The sequence below is a fragment of the Chiloscyllium plagiosum genome, chromosome 24 (genome assembly GCF_004010195.1).
Source record: "Chiloscyllium plagiosum isolate BGI_BamShark_2017 chromosome 24, ASM401019v2, whole genome shotgun sequence".
In the NCBI taxonomy this organism is placed as follows: domain Eukaryota; kingdom Metazoa; phylum Chordata; class Chondrichthyes; order Orectolobiformes; family Hemiscylliidae; genus Chiloscyllium; species Chiloscyllium plagiosum.
In genome coordinates this window covers 13447727-13463172 of record NC_057733.1, presented here as the reverse complement: position 1 = coordinate 13463172, position 15446 = coordinate 13447727, and the positions used below count along the sequence as shown (strand labels likewise).

The following is a 15446-nucleotide window of genomic DNA, read 5'->3' as shown; positions in this document are numbered from 1 at the left end:
TCTCTGCCTTTATTCCTGATGAAGGGCTTTTGCCCGAAACGTCGATTTTGCCTGTCCTCGGATGCTGCCTGAATTGCTGTGCTCTTCCAGCACCACTGATCCAGTTTCTTGCATGAATGTCATCCCCACCTACTTCCATAATGTTCAGTCAGTGCAATGTAACCCTTTTAATATTACATTAATGTCCAGAGAGAGATTCCAATTTAATCTTTTAACATTACATAAGTATGAAACACCTTTTCAGTACTTCAACCAAGTGGCATATATTGGTATGCTATTGAACCACAGGGCATAAGTACTAAATCTGATCCTGACCTTGTCTGGCATCAATGTGCATATTTTGGCTAGACATTGACCCACCCCCCCATCCCCCCACTTCCAATTAAAATATGCTAGTAATTTTAAAGCTGCTTCTCACTGTCCCTTCTAAGATCAGCATTAGGTATGTAGTAGAAAATTGTCTTGAAAGAAAACAGTTAAATCAGCCTTTTGTTTTGTAGCTTACGCTTTTGGACATTAAAAGGAATTGACAATTTAAATCCAGTTGAACACCAATGATATACTTTTGAAGGTCATTTGTCTATTAAAAAATCAACGTTTACAAGATTTTCAAGGAATGTAATTCCCATGAGCAGCGGAACTTTTTCCTAGAGGAAAATAAGACAGCTTCAGAATCGTGAAATTTTGGCCCATGATGTCACATCTCTGGATGTCCCACCATTTCCACTTGTTAATGCCTGACCAGGAAGGACGACCAAAATGTTGGTGAAATAAATGGATTGTGATAAGATTTTTAAGAGTGAAAGTTGGAAAGCTGACAAGTTTATAAGGCAATGACTGAAGCTATTATAACCAGTGAAGGGGAATGCGCAAAAATCAAGTCAGCTGAGTTAACTTTGTTTAGGTAGTATGGACTCAAAGGTGAAAAGACTGATGGACAGAGACAAAAGGTAAGGCTAGTAATTTTAAGGTTGTTGGAAAGGACACTTGCAAACATTTACACATTGGACAAGTACAGCTTGGTTTGGACAAGTGCTTTGGGCAATTTGGAAGTCTGCTAATGCCAAGCAGAGGTGGAGGCTCAAACTGTACTAACTTGAGCCTGTGATAAATGATGGATCAGACCAGGCAATAGAAGAGAGTGCAGAACAGAAATTACAGACCTAGAAGATTAGATTAGGTTAGATTACTTAGTGTGGAAACAGGCCCTTCGGCCCAACAAGTCCACACCGACCCTCCGAAGAGCAACCCACCCAGACCCGTTCCCCTACATTTACCCCTTCACCTAACACCAAGAGCAATTTAGCATGGGCAATTCACCTAACCTGCACATTTTTGGATTGTGGGAGGGAACCAGAGCACCCGGAGGAAACCCACACACACTGGGAGAATGTTCAAACTCCACACAGACAGTTGTCTGAGGTGGTAATTGAACCCAGGTCTCTGGCACTGTGAGGCAGCAGTACTAACCACTGTGCCACCGTGCCTCCCTTAACCACTGTGTCACCTGAGATGAGGATGAATTATGGATATTGGGTTGGTGAGGAAGTTTTTAAGTGTGAGCCATTTGATCACTGTCGTGGATGTTATCCACAGTTTTTAAAAGACGATTAATATGCTTCCTGAGACAGTTGGTAAACTGTGCTGCCACAAATCTGACTTCAGGGTCCATTGTCTGTTTGGTTTCTTCCCTTTACCTCTTGCAGCCTAGGAAAACTTAATATGGTGCCGAGAGCATTTAGTACTTTGCCATGAGCAGAAAATTGCTGATCTGTTCACAAAATATGTAATGCCAATTATAATTGCATTTCCTCCTCGGGTAGAATAGACCTCCTTGGGTATCTCTGTTTTAGTTTGTACTGAAGACGATTTGTGAGTTTTGCTATTCGGATTGTACAAATCTGATGTGCTCGGTGCACTCGTTTCTTCAACTGACATCAAAAGCGAGCCTTCAGGTTTGCAGACCTGTGAAGGTATTGACTTCACGCTGTTCAAATAATTGTGGAGCAAATGACTTGAACTGACTGCTGCCACCCCCCCAAACACCAAACTCCTGTCCAATTTTACGAAGCTTCATGCAAGCAGCAAGTAAGAATCTTTAACCTTTTTAAGGAGGACACAGAAAAGGCTCAAAGGCTCTCCTCTGTCCTACATTGTTTTAGAATGTATAAAATTGGTGAGCATTTGACACAGACTGCCTGCATAAGACCTTCCATTCTTACAGTAAATCAGAGTGCTGCATTGCAGTTTTTTTTGCCAGCAAATGGATTCTATTTATACATAGTCCACTGATGTCCCTACTGGTAGAAAGTGATGCTGTCAAAAAGATCACAAGGCCTAACCTTTAAATTTAGCAATACTTTTGCATTGAATCCTGAACCAAAGCCCATCAATACTGATTTTTTTAAAAATATTTTCTTTCAAAATATGGTAACTTGTAAGATCTCTCTATATCCCAAACATTAAATGAAGTGAGATTGCATCACGTGAAATGCTGATGCTTAAACTTTGTAATTTTTTTGTAATGATGCTTTGTAATTCTTACCGGTACCCAGCAAAATGTGAACTTGATACTATTTTTCTATTTAAAGTTTCTGTTTCCTGGAAGGCAATAGTGATTAGTATTTTAAAGTGCAGCCTATTTGTAATTTCCAACTTTTACTCTGACTGGGCATAATGGGGAGTACTGGGAGACCGTATGTCACAATGCAAGATAATAGTATGCCATTGTCAGTTTAATACTGACATATATGATTATTGTATTTATTGATTGATAAAGTTTGATTACTAAATTGGTTTTCCACCACAAAAGAAATTAAATTTCAACAAACTAAAAAACTGCTCAAACATCTGACTTGAGGATATAGCGGGGCATTTCTAAAATCTAAATTCAACCAAAGTCAGCATGGTTTTATGAAAGGAAAATTGCGTTCATGTTAAGTATTGTCTGCGTTTTCCTTTTTTATAAAAAACCTCCAGTGTGAATAAAGGGGAGCCTATGAAGGTGCTGTACTTAGATTTCCAGAAGACATTTGGCAATATGCCACATTAGTGGCTATGATGTACAGTAAGAGCTCATGATGTACTGGTTAACACAATAGTGACGTTAGACAATTGGTTAGCTAAGTGGAGTTAAGAACAAACATAAATCAGTAATTTTCAAATCGGCAAGATGTGACGAATACTACAAGTATCGGTGCTGCAGTCTCAACAGGTCACAATTTATATTAATAACTTGGATGAACAACTGTATGGTTGAACTGTATAGTTACTACAAGGGTAGGATAGTTGTTAAGAGAATCTATTTCCTTTCGCAGTTTCCTTACGTAATAGGCAAAATTTTGGAATCAAGGGTTATGAGATAAGGCAGGAACAGGATACTGATTAAGGATGGGGTAGGATAGTTGTTAAGAGAATCTATTTCCTTTCGCAGTTTCCTTACGTAATAGGCAAAATTTTGGAATCAAGGGTTACGGAGATAAGGCAGGAACAGGATACTGATTAAGGATGATCAGCCATGATCATATTGAATGGTGGTGCAGGCTCAAAGGGCAGAATGGCCTACTCCTGCACCTATTGTCTATAAAAATGTACTATCAGGCAGGAAAATGTGAAATTCTACACTTTGCCAAGAATAGAAAAACAATATAAATGAAGTGTGATTGCTGAACTCTAGTTCAGAGGGATTTCAGTGCCCTTGTACAGGCAGCCCAGGTTATGACTGCGTTCTGCACTTGTGTCCATTTGTAAATCTGATTTAAAACAGGCCTGAAAGCAATACAATACCATACAACTAACCAGTCATAAGTATGAGCATTCATAAGGTGGGAGCCAACATTCATAAAATGGGGACCACCTGTAAGTGAATCACAAAAACTGAGTATGTATGTATAGTAAGTAATAAACTGGTGTTTATTTTTCAATAATGGAAATAGAATATAAAAGTAGATATATTACATTGCAATTGTATAGATACTGCATCTGGAGTACTTGTATGTCTTTGCTCTCCTTGGTTAAGAAAAGATGTAATTGTATTAGAGGCAGTTGAGAGAATATTTACTCAACCCATAGCTGGGTTACGAGGAACAGTTGAACAAGCTCCTTTCTATCTATTGGACTGGGGTAGAATAAGAGGGAATCTTATTGAGGCATATAGGATCCTGTGAGGACTTGATGAGGTGAATGCTGAAAGGATGTTTCTGGGAAACAAGAGCTCAGACACTTTTTTTAAAAATAAGAAGTCTTCCATTGCAACCGAATAAGAAATTTAGTCTGAGTGGGTTAAGAATCTTTAAAATTCTTTGTGTGTTGAGACAGGGTCATTAAATGCATTGAAGGCAGAGGTAGATTTCTGTCTAATAAGGGAGTCAAAAGATTTTCAGAGCAGGTTGAAATGTGGAGTTGAGGCTCTGATCATATCAGCTATGATCTTTTTGAACAACAAAGCAGGCTTAAAGGAAAAAATTATCTATTCCTGCCCCAAATTAAGCATTATTTGCTACCCAGTGTTTTGCCATTCTTTAGCTTTTTTGGGATTTTTTCTCTGGTATTAACCAGAATGCTCAAGAGGAAGGGAGATTCAGCTTATGACACTTCATGTTGATAAAATTTTGTGTATTAGAATTCTCGTGGTTAATATTTTGTTCATTTAAAGAGATTATTCTGATTTTTTGGGGGGGGAAAAACTGTACCTCCTTGCAACTATCCTGTTCCAGTTAGGAGGTTGAGGTGCATGTATCTGCGTAATTACTACTTAAAGTGAAATAGATTTATGACCACTTAGCCCAAAGACTTAGCCTAATTTTTTCAATCAAGCCTGAACAAATAATATTCCAAAGCTGTCTCTCATCATGTAATAAACATGAGTTATCAAAGAGTAGAAATGAATTCAGTAATGCAGTTTTAGAAGGGACATTAAAATTGTAATTTGCTAAGTTTCAAAGGACAGTATACTAAAGGTAATCTGGTGGGCAAGTTGTTGGAGGGAATCCTGAAGCACAGGATTTACATGTATTTGGAAAGGTTAGTACTGCTCAGGGATAGTCAACATGGCTTTGTGTATGGGAAATCATGTCTCATAAACTTGATTGAGTTTTTTGAATAAGTAACAAATAGGACTGATGAGCAGTGGAGGTAATCTATATGTACTTCAGTAAGTATTTCACAGGGTTCCTCATGGTAGACTAGTTAGCAAGGTTAGATCACACGTAATAGAGGGAGAATTAGCCATTTGGATACAGAACTGTCTCAAAGGTAGAAGACAGAGGATGGTGGTGGAGGGTTGCTTTTCAGACTGGAGGCCTGTGCTCAGTGGTGTGCCACAAGGATTGGTGCTGGGTCCACTGCTTTTCTTTGTTAATATAAATGATTTGGATGTGAACATAGGAGGCATAGTTAGTAAGTTTGCAGATGACGCCAAAGTTAGCAGCGTGGTGGACAATGAAGAAGGTTACCTCAGTAGAACAGGATCTTGATCAGATGGGCCAATGGACTGAGGAGTGACAGATGGAATTTAATTTGGATAAATGTGAGGTGCTACATTTTGGAAAGGCAAATCACAGCAGGACTTATACACATTACTGGTAAGGTCCTGGGGAGTGTTGTTGAACAAAGACCTTGAAGTGCAGGTTAATAGTTCCTTGAAAGTGGATAGGATAGTGAAGAAGGCTTTTGGTATGCTTTCCTTTTTATTGATCAGAGCATTGAGTATAGGAGTTGGGAGGTCGTGTTGTGGCTGTTTAGAACATGGTTACGCTACTATTGGAATACTGCATTCAATTCTGGTCTCCCTGCTATAGGAAGGATGTTGTAAAACTTGAAAGGATTCAGAGAAGATTTACAAGGATGTTGATAGCATTGGACGGTTTTAGCTGTAGGGAGAGGCTGAATAGACTGGGGCTGTTTTCCCTGGAGCATTGGAGGCTGAGGGTGACCTGACAGGTTTATAAAATTATAAAGGGGATGGGCAAGGTCTTATCCTTGGGTTAGAGGAGCCCAAAACTAAAGGGCATGGCTTTTGGTTGCGAGAGGAAAGATTTAAACGGGACCAAAAGGGCAACTTTTTTCACGCAGAGGATGGTGCGTGTTTGGAATGAGCTGCCAGAGGAAGTGGGGGAGGCTGGTACAATTACAACAATTAAAAGGCATCTGGGTGGGAATATGAATAGGAAGGGTTTAGCAGGATAAGGGCCAAATGCTGGCAAATAAGGTTAGATTTATTTAGGATATCTGGTTGACATGGACAAGTTGGAACAACAGACTGAAGGGTCTGTTTCCATGCTGTATATCTCTGACTTTGACTCTCTTTCTGTACACCTTGTGGAATGTTTGCAAATATTTGGCAAAGGATCACTGATTTTAAGCCTAAAAATGCAGTGTTGAGCAAAGAAAGATCAGACCATTCTGTGGTTTACTGTTTGAGTTTGCCTCTGTCTGACCTGAATTTCTGTTTTGTTTTATTGAAACAGAAACTAGACCAGTTTAGACTTTGACTGCATCAGTAGCAACAATGAGTTTTTTTTTGTGGAATGCGGGCGTTGATGCCTGGCCAGCATTTACTGCCAGTCCTGAGTTCCCTTTGGGAAGGTGGTAGTGAGCGGCCACCTTGAGCAGCTGCAGTCCACATGCTGTGATTGACCCACCATGCTGTTAGGGTGGGAATTCCATATTTTGACCCAGCAACAGCGAGAGAACTGTGGTATATTTTGAAGTCAGGATGGTGAGTGCCTTGGAGGGGAATTTGCAGGTGGTAGTGTTCTCATGTATCTGCTGCCCTTGTCTTTCTAGATGGAAGTAGTGGTGGGTTTGGAAGGTGCTGTCTGAGAATGTTTGACGGATTTCTGCAGTGCATCTTGTAGATAGTACACATTGGCACCTCCATATCATAGTCAGTAGCAGCAATGTTGGACTGGGGGTGGACAAAGATAAAAATCACACATCCGGTTATAGTCCAACAGGTTTAATTAGAAGGTCAAGCTTTCGGAGCACTGCACCTTCTTCAGCTAGCTAATGGGGCAGGATCATAGGACACAGAATTTATAGTAAAAAGTCATAGTGTCATACAATTGATACAATGTATTGTGCAAACCTAGATTACTATTAAGTCTTAATCACTTACAATGGGGTTGCACGTTTCAATTCACTAAATGTAAATCCCAGAACAACTATCATGTCACATTCCTGAGAACTTAAGACACCCATGAGGATAGTCTCAACTGGGATGTTGAATTCATGTCACACTACATTATGCACTTCTCACACACTCTCTCACACATAGATACACACTTAAACACATACTCTTGCACGCTATCACATTCTCACACTCATTCCTTTTCTTCTCCACCTCCCTCCCACACACACGCACACTCTCTCCCCCTCTGTCTCTCGCACACATGCACATGCAGATACACACATGAAAACTTTGGGGTAAATTTGCATTTGCAGATACATTCTATTTTGTTCAAAAAGTGCACAAGGGCTTACTTTTGGTGGGACAGAAAATATCCAGGGATGGTGGTGGTGTCTGGGACATTGCCTGTAAGGTATGATTCTGAGTGTGTGACTGTGTCAGACTATTGCATGACTAGTCTGGTGAAACAGCTCTCCTAATTTAGCACTAGCCCTTAGATGTTAGTAAGGAGGACTTTGCAGGGTTGACAAGGCTGTTTCTGCAGTTTTCTTCACTCGTGCCTAAGTCAATGCCAGGTAGTCTGTCCGGTTTCAGTTCTCTGTTGAGATTTCATAGCGGTTGGTAAAACTGAGTGGCTTTCTCAGTGAGCAGTTGAGTCAATCACTGCTGTGGATTTAGAGTCACACGCAGGTCAGACCAGGTGAGGATGGCATATTTCCTTCTCTGAAGGATATTACTGAGCAACATGGGTTTTTCCAGCAATCGACAATGGTTTCACGGTCATCAGTAGATTTTTAATTCCAGTTTTGTTTTAGATTTGATTTTCAGATTGAACCATCTGCTGTGGTGGGATTTGTACTTGTCCCCAGAACATGAGCTGAGTTTCTCAATTAATAGTTGAATGATAATACTTATAGGCTATCACCAGCTCCACACGTTGTACTATGTAATAATATTTTCTGCAATTCTAGAGCCTGCTGCTATAAGTTATGCATTGCTAAATTTTGGTCTTAAACTTCTCCATGTTTCCTTACAGCTGACCTTACTGATGATTTTCTCTCAATTGTGCATATGCTTTTTAACTTTACTTTTTACTTCAATGCATGATTGTCTTTCCACTTGCACCGCTTTTAGAGTCAGTCTCTCTGTTTCAACTGATAAATCTAGATTATAGTCAGCAAGTGAAAAGCAAGAGCCCAATTGACAAAGAGGATTGATGAGGGCAGAGCAGTTGATGTGATCTATATGGACTTCAGTAAGGCGTTCGACAAGGTTCCCCATGGGAGACTGATTAGCAAGGTTATATCTCATGGAATACAGGGAGAACTAGCCATTTGAATACAGAACTGGCAAAAAGGTAGAAGACAGAGGGTGGTGGTGGAGTGTTGGTTTACAGACTGGAGGCCTGTGACCAGTGGAGTGCCACAAGCGTCCGTGCTGGGTCCTCTCCATTTTGTCGTTTATATAAATGATTTGGATGGGAACGTAGGAGGTATATTTAGTAAGTTTGCAAATGACACCAAAATTGGTGGTGTAGTGGACAGCGAAGAAGGTTATCTCAGAGTATAACAGGATCTTGATCAGAATGGCCAATGGGCTGACGAGTGGCATATGGAGTTTAATTTAGATAAATGCAAGGTGCTGCATTTTGGGAAAGCAAATCTTAGCAGGACTTATACACTTAATGGTAACTTCCTATGGAGTGTTGCTGAACAAAGACCTTGGAGTGAAGATTCATAGCTCCTTGAAAGTAGAATCTCCGGTAGATAGGATAGTGAAGGAGGCTGAAAAATGTGTTGCTGGAAAAGCGCAGCAGGTCAGGCAGCGTCCAAGGAGCAGGAGAATCGATGTTTCGGGCATAAGCCCTTCAGGAATGAGGGGGGCTTATGCCCGAAACGTCGATTCTCCCGCTCCTTGGATGCTGCCTGACCTGCTGCGCTTTTCCAGCAACACATTTTTCAGTTCTGATCTCCAGCATCTGCAGTCCTCACTTTCTCCTAGTGAAGAAGACGTTTGGTATGTTTTCTTTTGTTGGTCAGAGTATTGAGTACAGGAGTTGGGAGGTCATGTTGCAGGTGTACAGGACATTGGTTAGGCCACTTTTGGAATATTGCGTGCAATTCTGGTCTCCTTCCTATTGGGAGGATGTTGTGAAACTTGAAATGGTTAAGAAAAGATTTACAAGGATGTTGCCAGGGATGGAGGATTTGAGCTACAGAGAGAGGCTGAATAGGCTGGGGCTGTTTTCCCTGGAACGCGAAGGCTGAGGGATGACTTTATAAAGATTTATAAAATCACAAGGGGCATGGATAGGACAAATATGCAGGGGAGTCCAGAACTAGAGGGCATAGGTTGAGAGTGAGAGGGGAAAGATATAAAAGAGACCTATGGGGCAACTTTTTCACGCAGAGGGTAGTACATGTATGGAATGAGCTGCCAGAGGAAGTGGTGGAGGCTAGTACAATTGTAACATTTAAAAGGCATCTAGATGGGTATATAAATAGGAAGGTTTAGAGGGATATGGGCTCGGTGCTGGCAGGTGGGACTAGATTGGGTTGGGATATCTGGTCGGCATGGACAAGTTGAACCGAAGGGTCTGTTTCCATGCTGTACATCTCTGTGACTTGCATTTTCCCTTGCAACTCAGTCCTTCATTGTTTTGGGCCAGTCTTTTATTGCTGTTCTCGCCCTTCAGATTTTGAAAGGCTTCCTTTTGACTTGCCAGAAAAATTTGACAATAGTAGTTGAATTGCAGTAGAATCAGAGCTTCAGATTTCCAGCATCTGTGGTGCTTTGTTTTCTTTGTTTATTTTAGAGTTTAACTTTACCATTCAGTGCATTGGGAGATATTGGCTTTTTCCTTCCATGAATTAAGCCAACTATCTAAAACTTTTACCTATTAAGTTATATTTTGATAGTAAATAAATGCCAAAGCAGTAAGCAAAGGATTGATTTGTTCAACATGGATGTGTTGTCAGTGGCAAAATACTTTCTCAAACCATATGCTGATAGTTTTATTCATACTGGATAAAATTCTTAATTTATATTATTATTGAAGTTTGTTGTCAGTTAAAGTAAAAGGTTGTGATTTGTTAGCCTGTTAAAACTGTGAAATGAGGTCGGTTTGCTGAAGATAGAAAAGTTGGGATACTTTTCCTAACTTTTGCTGAAATCTATTTGCATAACTAATTGCAAGGAAAACTATCATACTCTTTGGATATCCTTAGGTATGGGGCTTTATGAACTCCTATTTTAAAACCACCTCAGTGTCCTCTTGAGAGGAGTTTTCATGCAAAGTGTTTAAACAAGTTAAGTTTAAAGGAACTTTGAGACCTTAATACTCTTTAAAGTCAAATGCCTCCTTTGCATCCATGGTTAACAATGCAGAAACAAACTTTTGCTTTCCAAAAGAGATCCAGAGTTGCGTGACTGGTTTTAACTTCCTGGCAAAACTGTGTTCCATTTCAATTGGAATAGTAACTCTACAAACACACTGCTTCAGTGGCACGCAAAGGTAAGTCTGTTAAAGTCAGATTTGTTGTATGGTAGCCAATAATCTTGCCACAAGAACATAATATTGTATCTTTTAATATAGAAAACATCTCATGATACTTCAGAGGCACAAACAAATCTTAGAATCTGTGAAGTCCAGGAGGGGTAAACAAAATCTGGAAATCTATTCATAAAGATGGATTTAAAGGGTATTATGGTGTGCCAAAGATGGTATCAGAAAGTGCAATCTGCTTGGCTGAAGGCATGTGGAGTAAATAATGCATTGAAATGTATGTGGGGTGTGTATGGAGAATGGTTAGATTAGATTAGATTAGATTAGACTACAGTGTGGAAACAGGCCCTTCGGCCCAACAAGTCCACACCGACCCGCCGAAGCGAAACCCACCCATACCCCTACATTTACCCCTTACCTAACTCTACGGGCAATTTAGTATGGCCAATTCACCTAACCTGCACATCTTTGGACTGTGGGAGGAAACCGGAGCACCCGGAGGAAACCCACGCAGACACGGGGAGAACGTGCAAACTCCACACAGTCAGTCGCCTGAGTCGGGAATTGAACCCGGGTCTCTGGCGCTGCGAGGCAGCAGTGCTAACCACTGTGCCACCGTGCCGCCCACAAGATGCACCATCTTAGGTTCCAGTCAGAGGAGCATAAAACTTGATGGGTGTGGATCTGGAAGATGTTACAGATAGGTTGGCTGCAGTGGATAAGAGGCTGGCTAGAACAGCAGTGATTCAATTGAGTTAATAGCTGGGAAGGAAATAGGTGATGCATAAAAATATTTGCACACTCATCTCGGAAGGGAAGGTGGTGTGGAACATTGTACGGTGGTAATCTTATGGACTTTTACAACATTATCCATTAAAATGTTTACCAATTATTGATATGAGACGTATGTGATTTTACCTTTAGTGTTTTGTGGTTTGCTAATTTGGGTAGGATCTATACCATATTACTCCTCCCACACCCCTGCCATAACAATGACCATAGGGTTCATAATCTGTAATACTGAAGTATTAATTTTTTTAAAAAGGTAAATTACTCTTTGAATATGTCAGTCATCTGGTAAATTCAGATTTTCCCCATGTCACAAATATAACTAGGGCCACAGAGATCCACTGGGGCTTTCAGATGTCTGTTCTATGAAGAGAACATTGCATCATCCCATTGTATGAATCTCTTAATCTCTATTTTGTATTTGACCCACAATATCATCAGAGTTTTTTTTAAATCTGTAAGATTCAGAGTTGTTAATTATTGTGTCAATGTATGCAAAAAAAATTTCCTTGCTGGTCTGTATTCTCTACAAAGTACCCTGTTTCTTTGGAGGGTAAAATTGCCCCATCTATTACATGTTTTTATTGTGTTTTTTTTTAAACAGAATTGAAACACAGAAATCTCAAACAGAAGCCCTTCCTCAGTCCAGACCAAGATCCAGAGGGGAGGAGGGTGGGCAAGTTGGTTTGTGGAGGAGAACTTCACTCAAAAAATGAGGACTACTACACTTTTGGTTAGTGACCTATGTTACTTTGTTGCTGATTGCCCTGCCCCACCTATCCTTGGCTGGTTGAGTATGAAAGAATAAATTGGTGTAATGTAATGTGTATCGGAGTGGATATTCACCATCGCCACCTCCTGGGAATTCCCATCAAACTATGCATTATTATTTAATAAGCCTAGGCTATCTTTAAATAAGAGAATACTTTCTAGCTGCCTTTGGGCATGTTTCTATTGGTAAGCATAAGGGCAACACAAAGGTGCTCTTGTGGCAAAATGGTAATGTCTCTACCTGAAAGTCTGTGTTCAAGGCCTACCTGTGCCAGATATGTCATGACACAATTGAACAGGTTGATTTAAAATAACTAAGGGCATCGTATTCCTCTGGTTAGTCATCAGTTAATGATACTGGAACTGTAGGCAAAATTGCGGCTCTCTGGAGGTTTCATTGGAACTAGTGTCAAGACATTTTTATGTTTATGGATGTAAGAACCTTGGCACTTGGGGATCTTAACTGTGAGGTTTTTCTTCAGATAATAGCAGCTGTTGCAGCCTTTGTGCCAGAGTTACCTATTTTTTTTCTGGAGTTTGCAAAGCTGAATGTGCTGTTGAACAGGCTGTTTGATTTATTCAGTGCGCTTGTGCGCGTTTGGCCATTGTTGCATGACAGACTAGAATATATGTTCTGCACACTGTGTGCGCATTCGCACCACACTTTTTTGTGAGGTGGAAGGAGAATAATTTCAAAGGCTAATGCAATGTTGATCTCTTAAGTAGGTTAGAATAAAAAGGAGTGACAGTGACCTGAGAATTGGTTATTATTTATTTTGAGTACAGTGTCTGGATCTCAGCTAGTGCAATACATTGTCTTTTGGAGGAATTGCCTTTCAGATTCACAAAACTGTGGGCATTAAAAGGATTATAAATCATGTCACAACTTAACAGGGAAGAAAGGACTAATGGTCATGTGTTACTGTTCCAAATGCAGTCATAAAATGTGTAAACATTCCAATGAGACAAAAATGACCAATTTAGCTGGCTGCTGCCCGGGACAAAAGTAGTTCACACCAGGTTTCATCGTTTAACAGAAAATATTTCTGTTTGTTGTAATGCTTTACCTTGGCAGAAGACAGCAAAATGTTTTAATCTTCTAGTGTGCAACTTCAAAATATACCACTTCAGAAGCCACAAATGTGTACACATTCTTCATCACAACTGAAATTGACAAAAGACAAACAACATAACACTCATTATAGGTGGAAAAACAATATCAACAGGCTAAACAAACTTGTCCAGACTAAAAGGCAGAAAGTTATTTTCTCTAAGCCCTTCTGATTTAAGTAATAATGTCTATCAGGTGGTGGCTGTTCAATTTGATGGTTAATCAGGTTGAACTAGATGTTGTCTTGTTTCAGAATGCTCTCTCAAGCTTTCTTGGTTTTTTGGTCTTGCCTTCACACGAAAAGAGGGAGAGATAAACACTTCCTATTTGCAGTATTGGACATTTCTCACCCTCTACCTTTTGGCACGCAAACCTTTTTAACCCTGCAGCTCAACCAATCAGAAGGCTGGTGTCAGGCAGAACTTTAATTCAAAAGACCCCCTGTGGCACACAGTCTCAAATTTTCCTTTGGTGCTTCAAAAAGCAACATTTTAATTGCACAGCTGAAGGAATATGGTTTTCAAATTGCAGAACTCTCTATTTCAATTAGAGCAGTTCAACTGCATTTCAGCTTTTCTCCTCCAGGAATAAAAAAGTGTTTGCTTGCAATTATGAAAACTACTTCAGCGAAGGAGCTGATGAGATAAATAAAGGACAACAACTTTTTGTAGTGGGAGAGTACAGAATAGGGGGACAAAACTGTGTGGCCTGGCTTGAATTGCGTGATGTTAGGAGTTGTATTCTTAAGTATGTAAGTTAGCTCACTGAGCTTGAAGGTTTGTTTTCAGACATTTTGTTACTATACTAGGTAACATTGTCAGTGAGAGTTGTATTCTTTGCACAAAGAATGGTGGGAATCTGGAGCAGTTTTCCCCCTCAAGCTTTTTGACTGGAGGTAAATTGAAAATTTCAGAATCGAAGTTTGCTAAATGTTTGATATGCAAATGTGGTAAAAATTACAGGAAGACAGAGGGTAGATGGGTTCAAGTAATAGATCAAGGGAATGGTCTAAGGGAATAGCAGGCCCAAAGGACTGACTCTCTGTTTCCATTTGCAGTTCCCAACTTAGGCGCACTTGTACAATGGGACAAGATCCCACGTAAATAATTTTAAGGATCCAACATGCAAACATTTGCTTGTATTCACAAATGGCTGTTTTATTTTGTACTATATTGTGTTCTGATCTGCGTGTAAATTGACTTAGGAGCGTACTCTGGAATCGAGCCATTTTGTAACTTGGGGACTGACTGTACACTTTCTTTCCTGAAAAGATAGGAAGGCAAAATTGCTTTGTCTTAACTGCGTGATGTAATTTTTCTGCACAAGGTTCTTGTGGGATGGGTGTGTGTCTGAGAGCGGGGTGTGCGTATGTGAGAGGGTCTGTATGAGTGTGTGTGTGTGCGCGCGCGCGCACAAGTGAGTGTGTATAGTGTAGTGGGATCACCTGTAGTATGACATGAACCCCAAGTCCAGGTTGAGGCCTCCTTATGGGTTTTGAATTTGGCTATCAGCCTCTGCTCGGCCACTCTGCGTTGTTGTGCATCTTGAAGTCTGCCTTGGAGGTGGTCACCTGAAGATCCGAGACCAAATGTTCCTGACTGCTAAAGTGTTCCCCGACAGGGAGGGAACATCCCTTTCTGGCAATTGTTGCATGGTCTCTATTCATCCATTGTCGTAGTGTCTGCTTGGTCTCATCAATGTACCATGCCTCGGGGCATCCTTGCTTGCAGCATGGGAGGTAGACAACATTGGCTGAGTCACATGAGTACCTAACATGTACATTGTGGGGTGGTGTCCCCACGTGTAATGGTAGTATCCATGTCGACACTAATGCATCTTGCAGTGGTTGCCATAACAGAATTGTACGGTGTTGTTGCCGATGTTGCCCTGAAGGCTAGGCAGTTTGCTGCGAACAATGGTCTGTTTAAGGTTTGGCGGTTTTTTAAAGGCGAGAAGTGGACTCCATTCTATTTTGTTTAAAAAGCACACAGTCTGCAGATAGTCAATCCATGTAACATTTTGTAAATTTCTACTTTGGAAATAGAACCAGTCTGACTCAGGATTGAGATATAGACAGACTTCTAACCTCACAGCTTTAATGCATTGTCTGAGCTAAGATGTCACCTTTTTCTATAAACCTT

General features: G+C 40.5%; 1 protein-coding gene across 4 annotated transcripts in view; it reads left to right on the top strand.

Moving 5' to 3' along the window:
• The window catches only part of map2k4a (mitogen-activated protein kinase kinase 4a), a 183469-nt gene that overhangs the window by 37869 nt on the left and 130154 nt on the right, over positions 1-15446 (top strand). For 2 of the 4 annotated variants that reach the window (XM_043714457.1, XM_043714458.1), the window contains exon 2: positions 12028-12156. The exons of the other annotated variants lie outside the window; for them this stretch is intronic. In XM_043714457.1, coding sequence (XP_043570392.1) covers positions 12028-12156 — 129 coding nt within the window. The remainder of the gene's footprint in view (positions 1-12027; positions 12157-15446) is intronic. 4 annotated transcript variants of the gene reach the window in all.